At 45.8% G+C, this 16,832-nt stretch overlaps 1 protein-coding gene across 3 annotated transcripts in view; it reads left to right on the forward strand.

Annotated features, from left to right (window-relative positions):
• gtf3c3 (general transcription factor IIIC, polypeptide 3) overlaps nt 1-16,832 on the forward strand; it is a 75,057-nt gene that overhangs the window by 17,426 nt on the left and 40,799 nt on the right. For all 3 annotated transcript variants that reach the window (XM_085985824.1, XM_085985827.1, XM_085985826.1), the window contains exons 4-6: nt 10,930-11,053; nt 13,478-13,669; nt 16,344-16,509. In XM_085985824.1, coding sequence (XP_085841950.1) covers nt 10,930-11,053; nt 13,478-13,669; nt 16,344-16,509 — 482 coding nt within the window. The remainder of the gene's footprint in view (nt 1-10,929; nt 11,054-13,477; nt 13,670-16,343; nt 16,510-16,832) is intronic.

Raw genomic sequence — 16,832 nt, forward strand, 5'->3', positions numbered from 1 at the left:
TAGTAGCCCACACACAAACTTATCTCTCAGAGCGTCTGCTAGTCCTGTACCGAACTGACAGTACTTTGATAACTTGCGCAGTTCGATTAAGAATTCAGCGTTGCTTTCCTCTTTAAGTTGAATTCTTTTGTAAAATTTAAATCGTTCCGCTATCAGCAGCGGCGTGGGGTTTAAATGCTCTTGCAGGATAGTAACAATATCCGCGAAACTCTTTCCTACCGGTTTATCTGGTGTTACAAGGTGCCTTAATAACCCGTACGTCTTCGCACCCATCGAGTTTAATAGGGTTAGTGCTTTCTTATCCACCGGTACCTCATTCGCTGTACAGTAAACTTCAACGCGTTCCACATAAGTAGCCCAATCTTCCACATCGCTATCAAAAGCAGTGATGTTACCCGTTTTTGGCATCCTTGTTAAGTTTCCTTTATTTTATTTTATTTTTCAAAATGGCGGCTTCCCGCGCTTGGCGGCTTTTCCCGCGCTTGTCTTTTTCCCCCGCCGACTAAAAATGGCGATTACCGCGCTGTTGCCGTTCTCGCCTCCCAGCGGTCCTTTATTTCCCCCGACACTGCTGCTCTTATTCCCCGCCGCTCCCGCGGTCCTCGTGGACATCAACGCTTTTCTGGCTGCTGCGCGTCTCTGCCCCGATTGCAGTCCAGCCCCTGACACCGGCTGCGGTCGTGTTCTCCGCCCTTTTCTTCGTTTTCCCTCCCCTTCTCCCACTGACAACTCGGCCGACTTCCCCTCCGTGCCGCTCGATCGGGCTTACCCGCCACTGTCGTAGAAGGGATGATCACTGCCTGTTGCTGATGGTGGACTTCGTGGCCAGCAAACCAACCCGGGTTCCCGATGGCCTCCCGTGCGATGCAGTGCTCAGCAGGATGTTGAGGGCGGATGCCCCTTTTCGACGCCCGTTCTGAGGACGAAGCTTCCTTGGATGCAAAACTGCCGCTAGGTACGATCAGACTCGTCGCCACTGTTGAGTCTGTGCTTTCAAATGTAGTTATGCTGAATAACTGGACACAGACTACAGAATACTTAAACAGGTCTTTAGTAACTGAGGGTCAGGGCTGAACTGAAATACACTTTGCTCCACAGGGTTTATATACCGGTGTGGTCACCACCGGTACTACAATGTACAGGAGCCATCAGAAAGTAGTCCATCACCTTAAGGTATCCTCTTAAGGTGGTACAGGTTACAGACACTACAGCTGGGGTTCATTGAAGAAAAAAAATATCATCTGGGATTCTCACTCCTAATTGCCTTCCAGTAGTCTCTGCTGGACGTGTCTGTGTGTTGATGGTGGGCAAAGACAAGATTTGGCTCAGTTGTAATGTCTTCCTCAGCTAGCTATCCTGCTGATACCATTAACCAGACCCTAGCATGAAACACCACCAGCAAAACAGATGGGCCACAGGAAGAAAGGGGGTTGGAAGAGGTGGATAAAGAGGGTGGCCTGTCTATGCAGCAACTCAGCGGGGTCAGTTGTCTCTTACAAATCAGATGTTATTGCTAATTTATATTGGGAGCATAGGCTTACTGACAGAGTTGGCAGTGAATCTTTACTATGGATTTTACAAAAGCAAATAAATGATCCAAGCCCCTTTTCTGTAGAAACTTTGGCCTAGAAATTCATTGACGCCACTTTTGGGGCGCTAAAGTGGGGCGTCCGCTAAAGTTAGCGTCCGCCTCCAAATCTAGGCCACTTCTCCGATATTCATTAGCTTCGCCCTACTAGTTCGGGCGAGCGTTAAAACTGCTGTTGGACGCCTCTCTCTGGGCGCTAAGCCGGAGGTGGTGATCGATAGCGCCTAGGCCGGGCGCAGCGCAGGTGCGGCCATCTCCTGACTGACAGCAGACACCCTGGCGCCGGCCAGCTCTTAAGGGGGAAGGGTTGACTGTGTCTGCTGCCATGCCCTGGATAGTGGAGCCCTCCAGCTAGGCCTGAACACTGCTGCTGGACCCAAATAGCGCTTGAAGACATGGAGAAGGCCTGTGAACGTGCGCAGCGCTTCTCAGAGCGTGATCTGAGTGTGCTGCTTGCTGCTGTGGAGAAGAGGCGCCATGTTTTGTACCCGGACAATGGCAAGAAGGCGACGGTCCGCGTCTACAGGAGAGCCTGGAGGCATGTCGCCACCAAGCTGTCAGCCAACAGCGACGTCCCCAGGACCGGTGCCCAATGCCGCAAAAAGATAAATGACCTCACACGCATTGTCAGGGTGAGTACCCTTTCCAATGACCTCCTCATCCTTGCATGTGCACCTCACATTATGGGCAAAGGGACCTGAAAGCTCTAATGGCCAGCCTTCATCCAGCAGCTATGGCACAGGCATGAGCATCAATTGCACATTCTGCACTGAACACACTGGCCAAGCTATTCCACCATGGGAGGCAGTGCACAGCAGATCATGGCGACACACTGGCCAGGCTATTCCACCATGGGCGGCAGTGCACAGCAGATCATGGCGACACACTGGCCAGGCTATTCCACCATGGGAGGCAATGCACAGCAGATCATGGCGACACACTGGCCAGGCTATTCCACCATGGGAGGCAGTGCACAGCAGATCATGGCGACACACTGGCCAGGCTATTCCACCATGGGAGGCAGTGCACAGCAGATCATGGCGACACACTGGCCAGGCTATTCCACCATGGGAGGCAGTGCACACAAGATCACGGCGACACACTGTACTTAGAGGCCGTCCTTTCTCTTGCAGGCCAAGCTGGCGAATAATCGCAGGAGCCGGACTGTGACCGGGGGAGGACGACCCCATTTCCAGCCACTGACCGACCTGCAACATCGCGTGGAGCGCCTCATGGGTCGCCGGGTGATTGGGCCCGTTGCATGTGGAGATGCCGACCCTGTTCTGGGAAGCAATGGTAAGGACATCACCTTTTGCACCTCTCTCGTCCCACTTGCGCATCAGATCTACATCCTTTGCCACTGTCCGACCAATGCGCTGAATGCCACCACTCATGCATCCCGCACTGACGCCCTCTCCTCACTCTAAAGCTACTCTTGTGCCTTCCTGCTTTCAGATGGTCAAGAGGAGGTCCCTCAACTTGCCAGTGACAGACCCTCCGAGGAGGAGCAGGAGGAGGAGCAAGAGGAAGGTGGCCCATCAGGGGAACCCTCAGCCGCGGCCACCCAGGCCAATGTAGGGGACACGTCTTCCCTGGAGGGCAGCGTGGCGGAAGTGTCGAAGGGGAGGGGAGCTCCTGGAACCTGCGTGCTGCAGAAAGGCGGGAGGGGGGGTGGAAGCTCGGTGGCCTTCTCCCCAGAGGGGGGATGCGTCAGAGGGGAGTCCAATTGCTGGGCCCAGCGGCCTCCAGCAACGCAGGAAGGGTCGGGCAGCTCGGCGGCCTTCTCCCCAGAGGGAGAGTCCGGCCTCCAGTCAGGAGATGCTCTTCGCCGAGGAGATGGAAGGCCTCGAAGACTTGTCCGCGGACTCGGAGCGCCGGCACACGGAGCTCATGGCGGTAGTGTCACGATTGCCTGAGTCCATCGATTCCCTCTCTCGGAGTGTGGCCGAGTTCGGGCCCTTAGAGGCCACCAGTCGGGCGGAATACCGGGCAGATCTTGCAGTGACTGGCCAGGTGATTAGTGGTGCCGTCCAGTCACTGGCTGCTCTGCTGCGGGCAGTGAACAGGTCAACATGGGCACTCACTGCTGCCACACTCGCTGTGTCAGCCAGGCATCGCCAGGGCACCCGGCGCGCTGCAGCAGCACATCGGTCTGTCCCTCGGCAGATTGGTGCGCATGCTGCAGTGCTGGCCCGGGCGACTGCCAGTGTCTCAGGCGACCAGCGAGCGCCTGCCATCCGCCAGCTTGCCGCCATTCCTCCAGCCGCCACTGCCACTCCCCCAGTGGAGCTGCCAGGAGCTGCTGCAGCGACTGATGCTGGCCAGCCACAGCTGCAGCAATCAACAGCCGGCCGCTCGACGCCCAGACCTCGACTAGGCCGACCCCCAAGGGCATCTGCCGTCACGACATGTGCCCCTCAGGAGCCTGCCCCCAGCCTTGCAGCAGCCAATGGCCTTACTTTGAGGCGGAGCAGCAGGGCGGGCAGGGGCCAGCCAAAGATGGCCAAGGCACCGCCCTAGCGGGCCAAATATTCGAATGTGTGGCCATTTGTGTTTGTTTCTTGAGGCCGAGAATTGGATGTTAGTTTTTTGAAGGCCGATGATGTGATGTTTGTTTTGGACAAAGGCCGACAATGACGGCCATTTTAGTTGCCCTATTTTGTTAATCCTCCCCAGGTTGTGGGAGCAAGTAATGTGTTTGAGTGTTTTTTGTGGGTTTCCTCTGTTTTTGGTTTTCATGTGGGAAGGGCCCAGAGTTTGTACAATAAAGCATTTTATTTATTCACATTGTCCATGTTTGATCTTTGAAGTGTTTGTTGCCTTAACCGGCTGCGGGCTTGCGGAGCGGCTGCAATCATGTTCTATCATTGGCGCAAGCCATTCCCTGACAGGGGGCCTAGAAGTGATGTTCAATAAGCCGACGACGGGCGGCCCTTGGACCTTGTGCGTCCCTCCTGGGCTGGTCCTCGTCGTCCTCCTGCTCCTCCTCCTGAGGTGGTGGTCCAACGTGAGGTGGCAGTGCCTGAGTCCTGCGGATAGCCAGGTTGTGCAGCATGCAGCAAACGACGACGAATTGGGAGACTCGATCCTGCGAATACTGGAGGGCTCCCCCGGAGCGATCGAGACAGCGGAACCGTTGCTTGAGCACGCCGATTGTTTGTTCTATGAGGTTCCTCGTCGCTTGATGGCTCTCATTGTATGCCTCTTCAGCAGGGGTCGTGGGCGCGCGGAGCGGAGTCATGAGCCAGGTACACAAAGGATAGCCTTTGTCCCCGATAAGCCATCCTCTTGGGGGAGGCTGTGCCTGGAACATGTCAGCCACAGTTGTCTGTCGCAGGATAAAGGCATCGTGGCTGCTGCCTGGAAAGCGGGCATTGACAGCTAGGATGCGCTGCCTGTGGTCACACACCAGCTGTACATTGAGGGAATGGTAGCCTTTCCGGTTGCGGTAATCCTCGGCATGCTCAAGAGGTGCCCGCAAAGCCATATGCGTGCAGTCGATGGCGCCCTGCAACATGGGGAAGCCCGCTATTCTTGCAAATCCCAGTGCACGCTGCTGCTGCTTGTCCAGGGTCATGGGGAAGGAGATGAATTGATGTCTCCTTCTGAAAAGGGCTTCGGTCACCTGGCGGATGCAGCAATGCACGGCGAACTGGGAGATGTTAGCGATGTCCCCAGTAGCGGATTGGAAGGAGCCGGAGGCATAGAAGTTGAGAGCCACCGTCACCTTCACTGCCACCGACAGAGACGTCCTGCGCCTCAGCTGTGGCTGCAGATCTCTCTGAAGCAGCCGGCAGATGTCTGCAACCACCTCCCTTCGGAATCGCAGCCTCCTAACACACATCGCGGCAGACATGGTCAGATAGGAGGTCTGCTGGCGGTATACCCTGCGTGGGTAAGGCCTCAGTTGGCGACGCCTGTTGCCCCCTCTGCGTCTAGCCAGGGCTGCCACTCTCTCACGGCGTCTGTAAGCCCTTCTGGCATAAGGCTGAAATTCAGCGTTGCCACCCAATGCAGCCCCCATTATATGCTGGCAAACACTGAGCTCTGAATGAAGGCTAAGATAATTGGTAAGCTCTGGCCTGAGCCAAAAATACCTGTCCAAGTGTTGGTCCAAACCAGTAAACTCTCCTCCTTGGTCTCTGTCCAAAAAACCGTTGCACAAGAGTGAATGCTGCAAAATGGCTGGCCTTTATACTGCTGGGTAAGTGCCCTTTAATTAGCGCTCCCCCCCAGCCCGGCTGGCCTGTGTACCGTTCCACTTCACAGTCGCTCGGAACGCCCGGCGCACAATGGGCCGGCGCGAGTGAAGTTCCGGTTTGGGGCGCACAAAGGGCGTTGCACTATTATATGACGTCATGATCTGCGCGCGCAGCAGGGCGTGCGCTAAGACTTTGCGCCGGCGCTAAATGTGTCCTGAAGTTGGGGAGAGGCGCAGATCGCGCTGCGCCCGGGCGATAAGCGCCTAGCGCTCGAGATCTACTCCCCCTAAGGCGCTAACGGCTGGCGCGCCCAACTGAATTTCTAGGCCTTTGTACTTATACTTGTTAATAGAAAGACTAGCTGCAGTAATCTGTTTATTGCTGTATTTCGGTAATATAAAGACACAAACATAAACACAAACATCAACACCCCTGTCCCCACCCCATTCCAGATCATATCCCAAAGTAAACTGCGAGTCATTGCACTGGAACAAGCTTTATATATTTTACACCTCTGATGTCAGGAGCATATTGTTCTCTTGCACACAGAGATGCTATTACTCTTCATTGTGGACAACCTCTGGCTCCAGTTCAACTTGACATGCCACTGGTGATTGGTAAGTACAGAAGTCTGTAGGTTTGAAAATAAGCAGGGCCAACTCCGAAATGCTGAGGCAGCTCATTGGGCTGGAATTTGGGAAGGCTATTGGGCTGGAGCGGCGGAGCCATCAGAAGAGGTTTCACAAGGGTTAGGTGGAGTGTCCGGCCTAGACTCGGGACATCTGTCAGCTTACACTGTCGTTCTTGAGGGCTGTTGGGCTGAGGTTGGTTCCAGGGCCCAGGATTACAAAGTGTTAGAAAGTATTTACAGCACAAAAACAGGTCATTTTGCCCAACAGGTCCATGCCGATATTTATGCTCAACACAAGCCTCCTCCCACCCCTCTTCATCTAACCCCATCAACATATTTCTTTCTACCTCGTGTGCTCATCTAGCTTACCCTTGAATGCATCTATGCCAGTTGCCTCAACTGCTCCATGTGGCAGTGAGTTCCATATTCGAACCACTCTCTGGCTAAAGAAGTTTTTTGTGAATTTCCTATTGGATTTATTAGTGACTATCTTATAATTATGGCTCCTAGTTCTGGTCTCGCCCGCAAGTGGAAAGTTCTTCTCTACATTTACCCTATCAAACCCTTTCATAATCTTGAAGACCTTTATCAAGTCACCCTTCAGTCTTCTCTTTTCTAGAGAAAAGAGCCCCAGCTTGTTCAATCTTTCCTGATAGATATAACCTCTCAGTTCTGGTATCATCCTTGTAAATCTTTTTTGCACCTTCTCCAGTGCATCGATATTCTTTTTATAATATGGAGACCAGAACTGTTCACAGAACTCCAAGTGTGGTCTAACCAAGGTTCGATACAAGTTTAACAACTTCTCTGCTTTTCAACTCTCACTCTAGAAATGAACCCCAGTGTTTTGTTTGCTTTTTTTAATGGCCTTATTAACCTGTGTCGCTACTTTTAGTGATCTGTGTATCTGTACCCCCAGATCCCTCTGTTCCTCTACCCCGTTTAGACACTTATTTTCCAAGGAGTATGTGGCCTCCTTATTTTTCCTACCAAAATGTATTACCTCACACTTACCTATGTGGAAGTTCATTTGCCAATTACACACCCATTCTGCAAGTGTCTTTGAGGATCACAAAGGCCTTCAGGAAAAATATGGCAGGGCCTTTGGAGCTGTCAGGGTGATGTTAGGCGAGGTTCATAAATTATTTTTGTAGGCAGGATGGACCGCAAGGCCTGGACAAAGCGAAGAACACTCACTCACCTTTACTAAGATGTCCACAGTGCTCTAGCAAATGTATCGGTGCAATGCCACATAGCAGTAAATATTCAGAATTACACTGAAAGTTCAAATAAGCAGATAAACAGTAGTTTATTGACAGTCATGTAATATTAAGGGGAGTCCCGCATAAGTTAGAGGCCCAAAACATGACACTCACAGTACCACCTACATATATCTGTTTATTTCACTTCATTGCATTTTTTTCTCACAGATGTTATGGACATGACAGCAAAGATATTTGGTGCATTTGATACGTGATCACTTTGTCCCTTAAGCAATAATAATTATGATGTAATTGCTGTAAGTTTATTAATTGATGATCTAAATTTGGTTCTAGAAAAATGACTATGGCCCAGAAATTGGTGTCGGGGGCTTCCCGCGGGTGCAAGCCCCCGACCTACACTTACATAGCGTGCCGACAGTTGATTCAAGATTCAAAGATTCAAGATCATTTTATTGCCATATGTAACTAGTACAATGGAATGCTTACTCCCCACTCACTCCCACAATACAAGCATATAATATAAAAGCAAAAAAATAAAAACAAGTATAAATAAAAACAATAAGCAAATAAGCAAAAAGTATAGCAATAACAGTCCAAGTTGCAGGATATGATGAATAGTGCAAAAAAGCCTCAATTACCACTGGAAATAATAGTAATGTAATATGATAAATATATGGTAATATAAGTATATAATATATATATTTACATAAACATATAACTATAATATATGGGGCAATGCGATTAGCACTGCCTGTGGATAGAAACTGTTCTTAAACCTGCTGGTCCTGGTTCGGATGCTGCGGTACCGACGTCCGCACCGCAGGAGGGAGAACAGTTTGTGCCCAGGATGATTGGGGTCCTGGATGATAGAGCGGGCCTTGTTCCGGCACCTGGTCTGGAGGATCTCCTCGATGGACGGAAGTGCGCACCCGATGATCTTTTCTGCCGTATTCACAACTCTCTGGATGGCTTTCTTGTTCCGTGCAGTGGTGTTACCATACCACACATTGACACCACTCGTCAAGACACTCTCTATGGTGCTGCGGTAAAAGTTCACAAGCCACTGTGTGCTTATGCCGCATTTCCTCAGGCACTGTAGAGGGTAAAGGCGCTGGTGTGCCTTCTTCAGCATAGCCTCAGTATTATGGTTCCAGGCCAGGTCATCAGAGATCTGCAGACCCAGGAATCGGAAGCAACTGACGACTTCCACTGGTGTCCCGTCTATGCTGATGGGACACCAGTGGAAGTTGAAGCCTGGCCCTGCGTGGATATCCTGTCAGTGGCCCGGTTCAGCTCCCGGCGCGCTGTGTTTGCGTGATCCAGCGGCGTAGTTAGTTCGATGAGCCTGCTGGGATCACGTGAGCACTGGGCAACCAATCGGAGGTTGCAAAAGTTCATTCATGAGTTTGATAGTAAGAACTATCAAACTCATGAAAACTCCGGGCGCCCAAAACAGTACTTAAACTTCAAATAAAAGTTTTTAAAAATCCCACTAATTAAATGAACTATTAATAACTGTAAAAAACGAATTTAAACAATTAATCAAATTTTTGAAAAAAATAATTTTTTAAAAAATCGTGTCTAAAAATACACTTACCTTACTGTAAAGTCTTTAAAAATAATAAACCTGTGGAAAAAAATTTCTAGCTTTAATTAATAGACCGCTTACCTTTTAAAACTAAGTACTTACGTCTGCTTTTTTCTCGTGTAAAAACTGGAGGCCTTATTGCACGGGCAATCCTGTATAAAAAAAAAAAAAAAAGGAATTTCAGCGCGCACGTGCAGACTCCTGCGCACACGCGTTCCACCTCTGAACCCCTTGGTTCAGAGGAAAGGAAATGCCGGTTTCCCGCGCATGCGCTGTGCATGCTGAAAACCGGCACTTCCATCGGGCCCACGCGTGAGTACATGGTGCTTACTCACGCGTTGGGACCCGAATTACTGGGCCTATATGTTTATATGGAACATCACTTATAGCCTGCACGCGCTGCAAGTATTGAGGGTTTGAGATAATTTAAAGTAGAGAGCAAAGCTTGAATGGTTTTTCAGCAACATCCCAACTCTGAAATAAGTTCATGTGTTTTGACAAGAAAGTGAAGTGATATTGCACAATTTAATTTGCCAAGGATTAGGATCTGATTTCTTTAATTGAATGTCACAAGAATATTGATTGATATTACACGTATTTCTTCTTTTAAGATTTAAAATTAACTGGGACATGGAGCACACTGATAGCTAGTGTCTATACAAAATGCTAATGGGTACAGAAATGTAAACTATATACTATATGTATTATTAGCAACAATAGATACTGTGGTATGATTTGAGACTTTAGTCTGAAGTTTGGAATTTATAAACCTTTGATGTTATCTGGAATTGTTCTCTGAATTACTGCTTAGGAATCTCTCCCAAATATCCATTGCTCTTTATTTTGTAAACCTTTAAAACCGATAACTTTAGGAAACCTTTTGCTGTCATCCCAAGCTTTATATATTTTATTGTATGCCAGATTATTTATGGTAAATTATTAATATGGTGAGGCCAATTCTGGACTATGGTGTGTAGTTCTGGGCACTCTGCCTCATAAAGGATGTAGGTGCATTAGAAAGGGTTTGCATAAGCGACCAGGATGATTCCAGACCTTATAAGTTATGAAGAAAGGTTCAAGTGACTAAACTTATTTTTGCTGGAGAATAGAAGATTTAGAAAAGGCATGGTACATGGTTGAAAATAATGAAAGATATGGATATGCTTGAAGTAAGCAGCTATTTAACTTGAGCAATGAAGACAGGACAAGTCGACACAATTACAAAGTTTACAAGCTTTAAGCAAAGATAAAGATTGGAAAAAATAATTCCCTACAAGATAGTGGAAATGTGGAATTGTCTCCCAGAGAAGACAGTTGATTTGGGGTTAATTGAGACCATTAAATGGGAGTTGGATTAGCATCTGTTGAGAAGGAACCTTGAGGGTTACAGACATATTAATAGCACTGTGATTTTTTTTCTGGGGAGGTAGGCAAAGGCACTTGATTTTGCTTAAATTAGGGGTGGTTGGTGGAGGGGTGCCTATGCTTGAAGTCCATGATATAGAATAACCATGGAGTGAGCTTGATGGGCCAAATGGCCTATTTGCACTCTGGACTTCATTAATGTTCAAACACTCAACATGTGGAAAAATTGCTTCAATCTTAACTACGATATAGATCACACACATATATATATGAAAAATTGGATTTTAACTTTTATCTTTTTGCTTTTCTCCCTCACCCCTAAAATCTTTTAGGAGAGGCGCCCTCGGAGTAAACTCCCTAAAGCTTTAAGAGGTCTCATGGGAGAAGCTAATATCAGGTTTGCGCGAGGAGACCGTGAAGAAGCTGTGATGATGTGTATGGAAATCATTAGACAAGGTACAAGAGTGCTTTGTTTATATACTGTTTGAAGGTCAAACTTTAGTCTGCAAAGTTATAGATCTCTAAACTCATTGAAGTTGCTGAAAGGTACACCCAAGTATGAATTTAGAATGTTGCCATCAAGCAAGGAAATTGTTAGAATTCATAGAAAGATTTTCCGCAACTGTTCTTGTGTTTTACATTCTCCAGAAAACAGAATCCATTCAGTTTGCTTGTTTTATCCAGCATTCAGAAAATCTTTGTTCTATAATCTCTGGACCGAATTTATAATTTATAGGCGCCACATATACTTTGCCATATTATTAAATTGTGTAGTCATACTGTGCCTAAGAATTGATGTACAGATTTATATTGAGACCTAAGTGCATGTTCACAAGATAGTTATGGATGAGGAAGGCCATTTGGCCCATCTTATTCATCTATTTATTCAGAAAGATTCTAAAGTTCCCCTCATTCCATTTCAGTTGTTTCTTAAAAGATTCCAGGGTTTCTGTCTCCAGTACTTTTTTTGGAAGTTCATTCCATAAGTTGTTTATTTTTTGTGTGAAGAAGAATTTCCTGATATCAGTCCTAATTTATCTTTTACTAGTTTGAATCTATATTCCCTTGTTCTACTTTCGTAATTTAGCTTAGAGTAATGTTTCAGATTTACCCTTTCCTTCCCTTAACACATCACCTCTCAGATGCCTTATTTCCAGGTTGAAAAGCTGATGTTTCTCCAGTCTGCCCTCATAACGCAGACCTTTGACACTCGAGATTAGCCTTGTGGTTCTTTGCTGCACTGCTTCCAGGGCTTGAATGTCTTCCTTTTGTCACAGCGTTCCGACCTGGATGCGATACTCGAGGTGTGGTAGCGCACCTGTACAGTTTGATCACGTCTTCCTCTGACTTAATGTTTTGGTTCTGTAGTTCAACATTCCATTGCCTTTGTTGATTGCTGCTCTGTATTGATTGGACCTGTTCAATGTCTTGTATACGAAGACTCCTAGATCTCTTTTGGCTTCATCTTTAGCTATTTCAACACCATTCATAGAGTATGTGTGTCCCTTATTTTTCTTTTCTTCCTATTTGCAATACTTTACACTTATCCGCATTAAATTTTGTTTGCCATTTCTTGGCCAACTTTCTTATTTTATCCAATTAATTTTGTAATTTCTGAGCTGTCTCCACTGCCCGTCCAAGTTTGGTATCTGCAAATTCGACCATTTTGCATTGGGTTTCATTATTATATATATATATTTTTAAACTTTCCTTGCCACGTTTTATTGTATTATTCATGTGTGCCTTGACAATGAATATCAGCAGGCTATTCAACTGTGGGGGGGGGTGGGGTGGTGGGGTGCAGGGAAAGGTGATGGTGGACACCAGAGCTTAACCTGATCTTATCCATGGCAGAATCCCACATGCACACTTTCATCAGTTGTCACTGGGTAACCCTGGCTTCTTTTCCTCCCCCCCCCCCCCCCCCCCCCCCCACTAAACTGAGGGTGGTGAGACCAATTGTAGAGCCCATGCCCCTGTCCTGTTTGTGAGAACTGCAGACGCTGTACAGTCCTCCTGTTGGTATGTCTTGGCTATGTTATGGTTAAAACTCACTTAGATGTCATGGGAGAAAGTGCATCAGTTATTTCATGACAAATAGAATTTGAAATTTAAAGCTGTACTCTGGAGTTTCACATGCAAAATGCAAGCAAATTTAAAACAAAACAGAAAAAAATCTTGCTGTGTTATGCTGACATTCCTGAGGATGTGTACTGAAACATGGTTAGTCGCTTAGCCGTTGCTCTGAGCACCCTTCCCCCTCCCCACTGCTCAGTACTTTTAACAAGTAGCAGGTGGCTAATTGGTGAAACGTGGCAACACCTAGACTTAGAATTATGTAAGCCAGCCATCTCGCAGTTTTTTATTATATTAAAAGTTCAGGGCTTATTTTGGAGACAAATACAGGCCATTGTCGGACCTTTAAGGATTACATTCAATTGAAGAAAATGTTTCAAAATCAAAATTTGCTACACTTAGTTAAAAAGAATTCTAAATTATTATTTTGTTTTAGATTATACCTTTTACTTCACAAATCAAGTGACAATAAGGATCTACATTGGGCAAGTCTGTTGCATCATATCACTGGTGATGATCTTGTAACTGTCATGACTTATGTAGGTGTTCGTCACTACTGAAATTTATATGGCCCATACATATTCTGTTTATTTCATTAAGGCTCTTCAAATATAATTTGGATGGAGATTATTTTTCCTGTATTTAAAAAGTTGGAATGTAAAAGGTATTGCGATGTTATGGACAGTTTACTGTAATAGACTACTTACATGTAGACAACACAGACAATGAAATAACTGTTCATGTACTGGTTAAAACATTCTCACTTTTGATACATATCTCATCACTTTGCTTTCTTTTTTCTAGCTCCTCTTGCCTATGAGCCCTTTTCGACTCTTGCAATGATTTATGAGGATCAAGGAGACATGGAGAAATCATTGCAGTTTGGACTAATTGCAGCTCATCTGAATCCCAGCGACCCAGAGGAGTGGGTGAAATTGGCTGAAATGTCCCTTGAGCAAGACAATATCAAACAGGCTATTTTCTGTTATTCAAAAGGTACTGCAAGTTCAATTCTTAGGTGGAAATTAGAGCTTGTATGGATACTTCAGCCCAGTGGTTGTCAGTTCAAATCTCACCTCAGCAAGTTGTGAAATTGTATTCAATAAATCTGGTAATTTATGGGCTAGCACCAGAAAAATAACCACAACATTTACCAGATTGTCATAAAAACCTAACTGGTTGACTGCCCAGTCTGGTCTACATGTGACTTGTACACTATGTGGTTGACTCTTTAATGCCCTCTGAAGGGACCCAATTGTAAACAATAGCTACAAAATCGGATCGACCTATCGGAAATGACCTAGGCATCATATCAGGATAAGACTACGGTAAATCCAGTCAACCCTGAAAAGTCCTCCTCACTAACATGGTGCCCAATTTGGGAGAGTTGCCCCACAGACTAGTTGAGCAACAGCCTGACGTTGTCATACTCATGGAATCATATCTATCAGCCAGCAGCCCAGACTCTTCCATTGCCATCCATGGTTATGTCCTGTCGCAGCAGTGAGATAGGAACAAGAGTAAGCCATTTAGCCCCTCGAGCCTGTTCCGCCATTCAGTGAGATCATGGCTGATCATAGAAGCGTACAGTACAGAAGGAGGCCATTCTGCTCATCGAGTCTGCGCTAGCTGTTTCGAAGAGCAATCCAGTTAACCTTCTCGAGGGCAATTAGGGATGGGCAATAAATGCTGGCCTTGCCAGTGACGCCCACATCCCAGGAACGAATTTTTAAAAATCCCACTCCTCTGCTCTTTCCCTATATCCCTGCAATTTTTTCTCCTTCAAGTATTTATCCAATTCCCTTTTGAAGGCCACTATTGAATCTTTCAGGCAGTGCATTCCAAATTGTAACCACTGGTTGCGTAAAAATGTTTTTCCTTAAGTCACCTCTGGTTCTTTTGCCAATCACCTTAAATCTGTGCCCTCTCATTATCAACCCTTCAGCCATTGGAAACAGTTTCTCTTTATTTACTCTATCTAAACCCTTCATGATTTTAAACACCTCTATCAAATCTCCTCTTAGCCTTCTCTGCTCTAAGGAGATCTGTGACCTAACTCCATATACTGGGATAGACCCACCAGAGGTGAAGGCCCAGTGATATACAGTCAGGTGGGAATGGCCCTGGTTGTCCTCAACATTGATTTCAGACCCCATGAGGGCTCATGGCTTCATGGGCAAGGAAATCTCCTGCCAATCACCATCTACCACCCCCTCCCTCAGCTGATGAATCAGTACTCTTCCATGTTGAACATTAAGCTCTGAGGGAAGCAAGGGCACAGAATATACTCTTGAGTGGCAGACTTCAATGACCAAGCTGGCCGAGTCCTGAAAGACACAGCTGCCAGCCTAGGCCTGCGCCAGGTAGTGAGTGAAGCAACGCAAGTAATTAACCTACTTGACCCCGTTCTCACCACCCTACCTGTTTCAGACTCGTCAGTCCACGATTACATTGGCAGAACTGACCACTGCACAGTCTTGGCTTCACTGTGACGCCATCCTCCAATGTGTGTAGTGTGGCACTGCCATCATGCTAAGCGGGACAGATGAGAGACAGATCTAGAAGCCCAAAACTAGGGATCCATGAGGTTGCTGTGGGTCATCAGCAGCAGCAGAATTGTATACTACAACAATCTGTAACTTCATGGCCCAGCACATTCTCTGTGATCATCGTCAATCAAGGAGACCAATCCTGGTCCAATGTGTGGTGTAGTCCCCACTATCATAGATGCTAGTGTAAAGCCTTGTATTTATTACTGCTGTTGTAAAATGTTTAAAAGAGTTTTACATTTTTATGGCAGGTCTATATGTTCACTTAACTAAATTTCCACCATCAAAGCTAGCACTTTGTATCTTTATAATAAGTCTCTGAATATTAAAGATAATCATTTTGGACACGGGAGTTATACAACTAGATTTGTTTATTTTTTTATATTAATGCCCTTAGCTATTCAAATTATTTTCAATTATTGGCTTTGTCCCTACTGCCACGAATTCAAACTTTTTCTTTGTGTCTGACCATGTACTTCTAAATCCTTCGTGCAGAATCTTCAGTCATTTTTCTGACTGATTTCAATTGAAAGGTTTATAGTCTTAAGCTCCAAGGTCAATATCAATCAAACTTCCAATCCTAGCTCTACTGAGGTACTTGGGTTTTATTAAATGGAAAAAATCCTGGCCCAGTCATCGTTTTGCCTGCATTTCTGGAAGCAGAATTTTTGCTGCAGTCGGTGTGATCTTTTTGTAATTCTGCAAACCCATCCTTGTGAAAATGAAATTGCATGAAAGTCAGCATTTCTTTTCATTGTTACATGATAGGATATTTAAGCTTTAGATCAGTAATCTAAAGGTGGAGATAGGGATGTATTTAATTTCTGCTAGAATTGACCAAAAGTATTTGTGATATATTCATTAAATCGCACAACATTTCTGTTACCTGTGTAACGCTATCATACTAACAGAAAAATTCTTGGACAACTTGTGTGGAAAAATACATGGGAGAAAATTGAGCTGAAGTCTTGTCACTTAATTCCTAATTATTTATAATGCATTTCTTATATGAGTTTCACGCTTGTAGTTGTGTGGACATAAGGAATGTGGTTTGGAATGTGTAATCTTAAACGGTACAAAATATTTATTGTACACATAGCTGATTTGTTTTTAACATGTAGCCATAAAATATGACACAACAAACGTCCGGTATCTGTGGGAGCGTTGCAGCCTGTATGAACAATTGGGTGAACACAAGCTAGCTATGGATGGATATAGGCGCATCCTTAACATTCTGCCACCTACTGATGGGGAACACTTCATGCAGCTGGCCAGAGACATGGCAAAGTAAGTTTTTACAGACTTAGTGGTTGTTGGTTCCTTCATCAAAAAGTACACTGATCTACCTGTCTACTTAATTTGTGTACATTTTGCTTACTGAAACTCTTCAGAAATTATACTAGCTGATTTGGTTCTTGATCATTCTTTGTGACTTGTATTCTGGGAAACCGGATAGGAATGCGAAAAAGTAAATGCGCTGTTTAACGATGTGAAACTCATTTTTAGTTTTGAGCTTTCAGTACTGTCATATAAAAATATATACTTTAAAGTCCTTATGAAAATAAATACTAACATCTGTTTTTGTGCCACACAATTTGAAGTAAGTTTTT

This window comes from Somniosus microcephalus, chromosome 4 (genome assembly GCF_052327205.1).
Source record: "Somniosus microcephalus isolate GS21.2 chromosome 4, FLI_Smic_1.0, whole genome shotgun sequence".
NCBI lineage: Eukaryota > Metazoa > Chordata > Chondrichthyes > Squaliformes > Somniosidae > Somniosus > Somniosus microcephalus.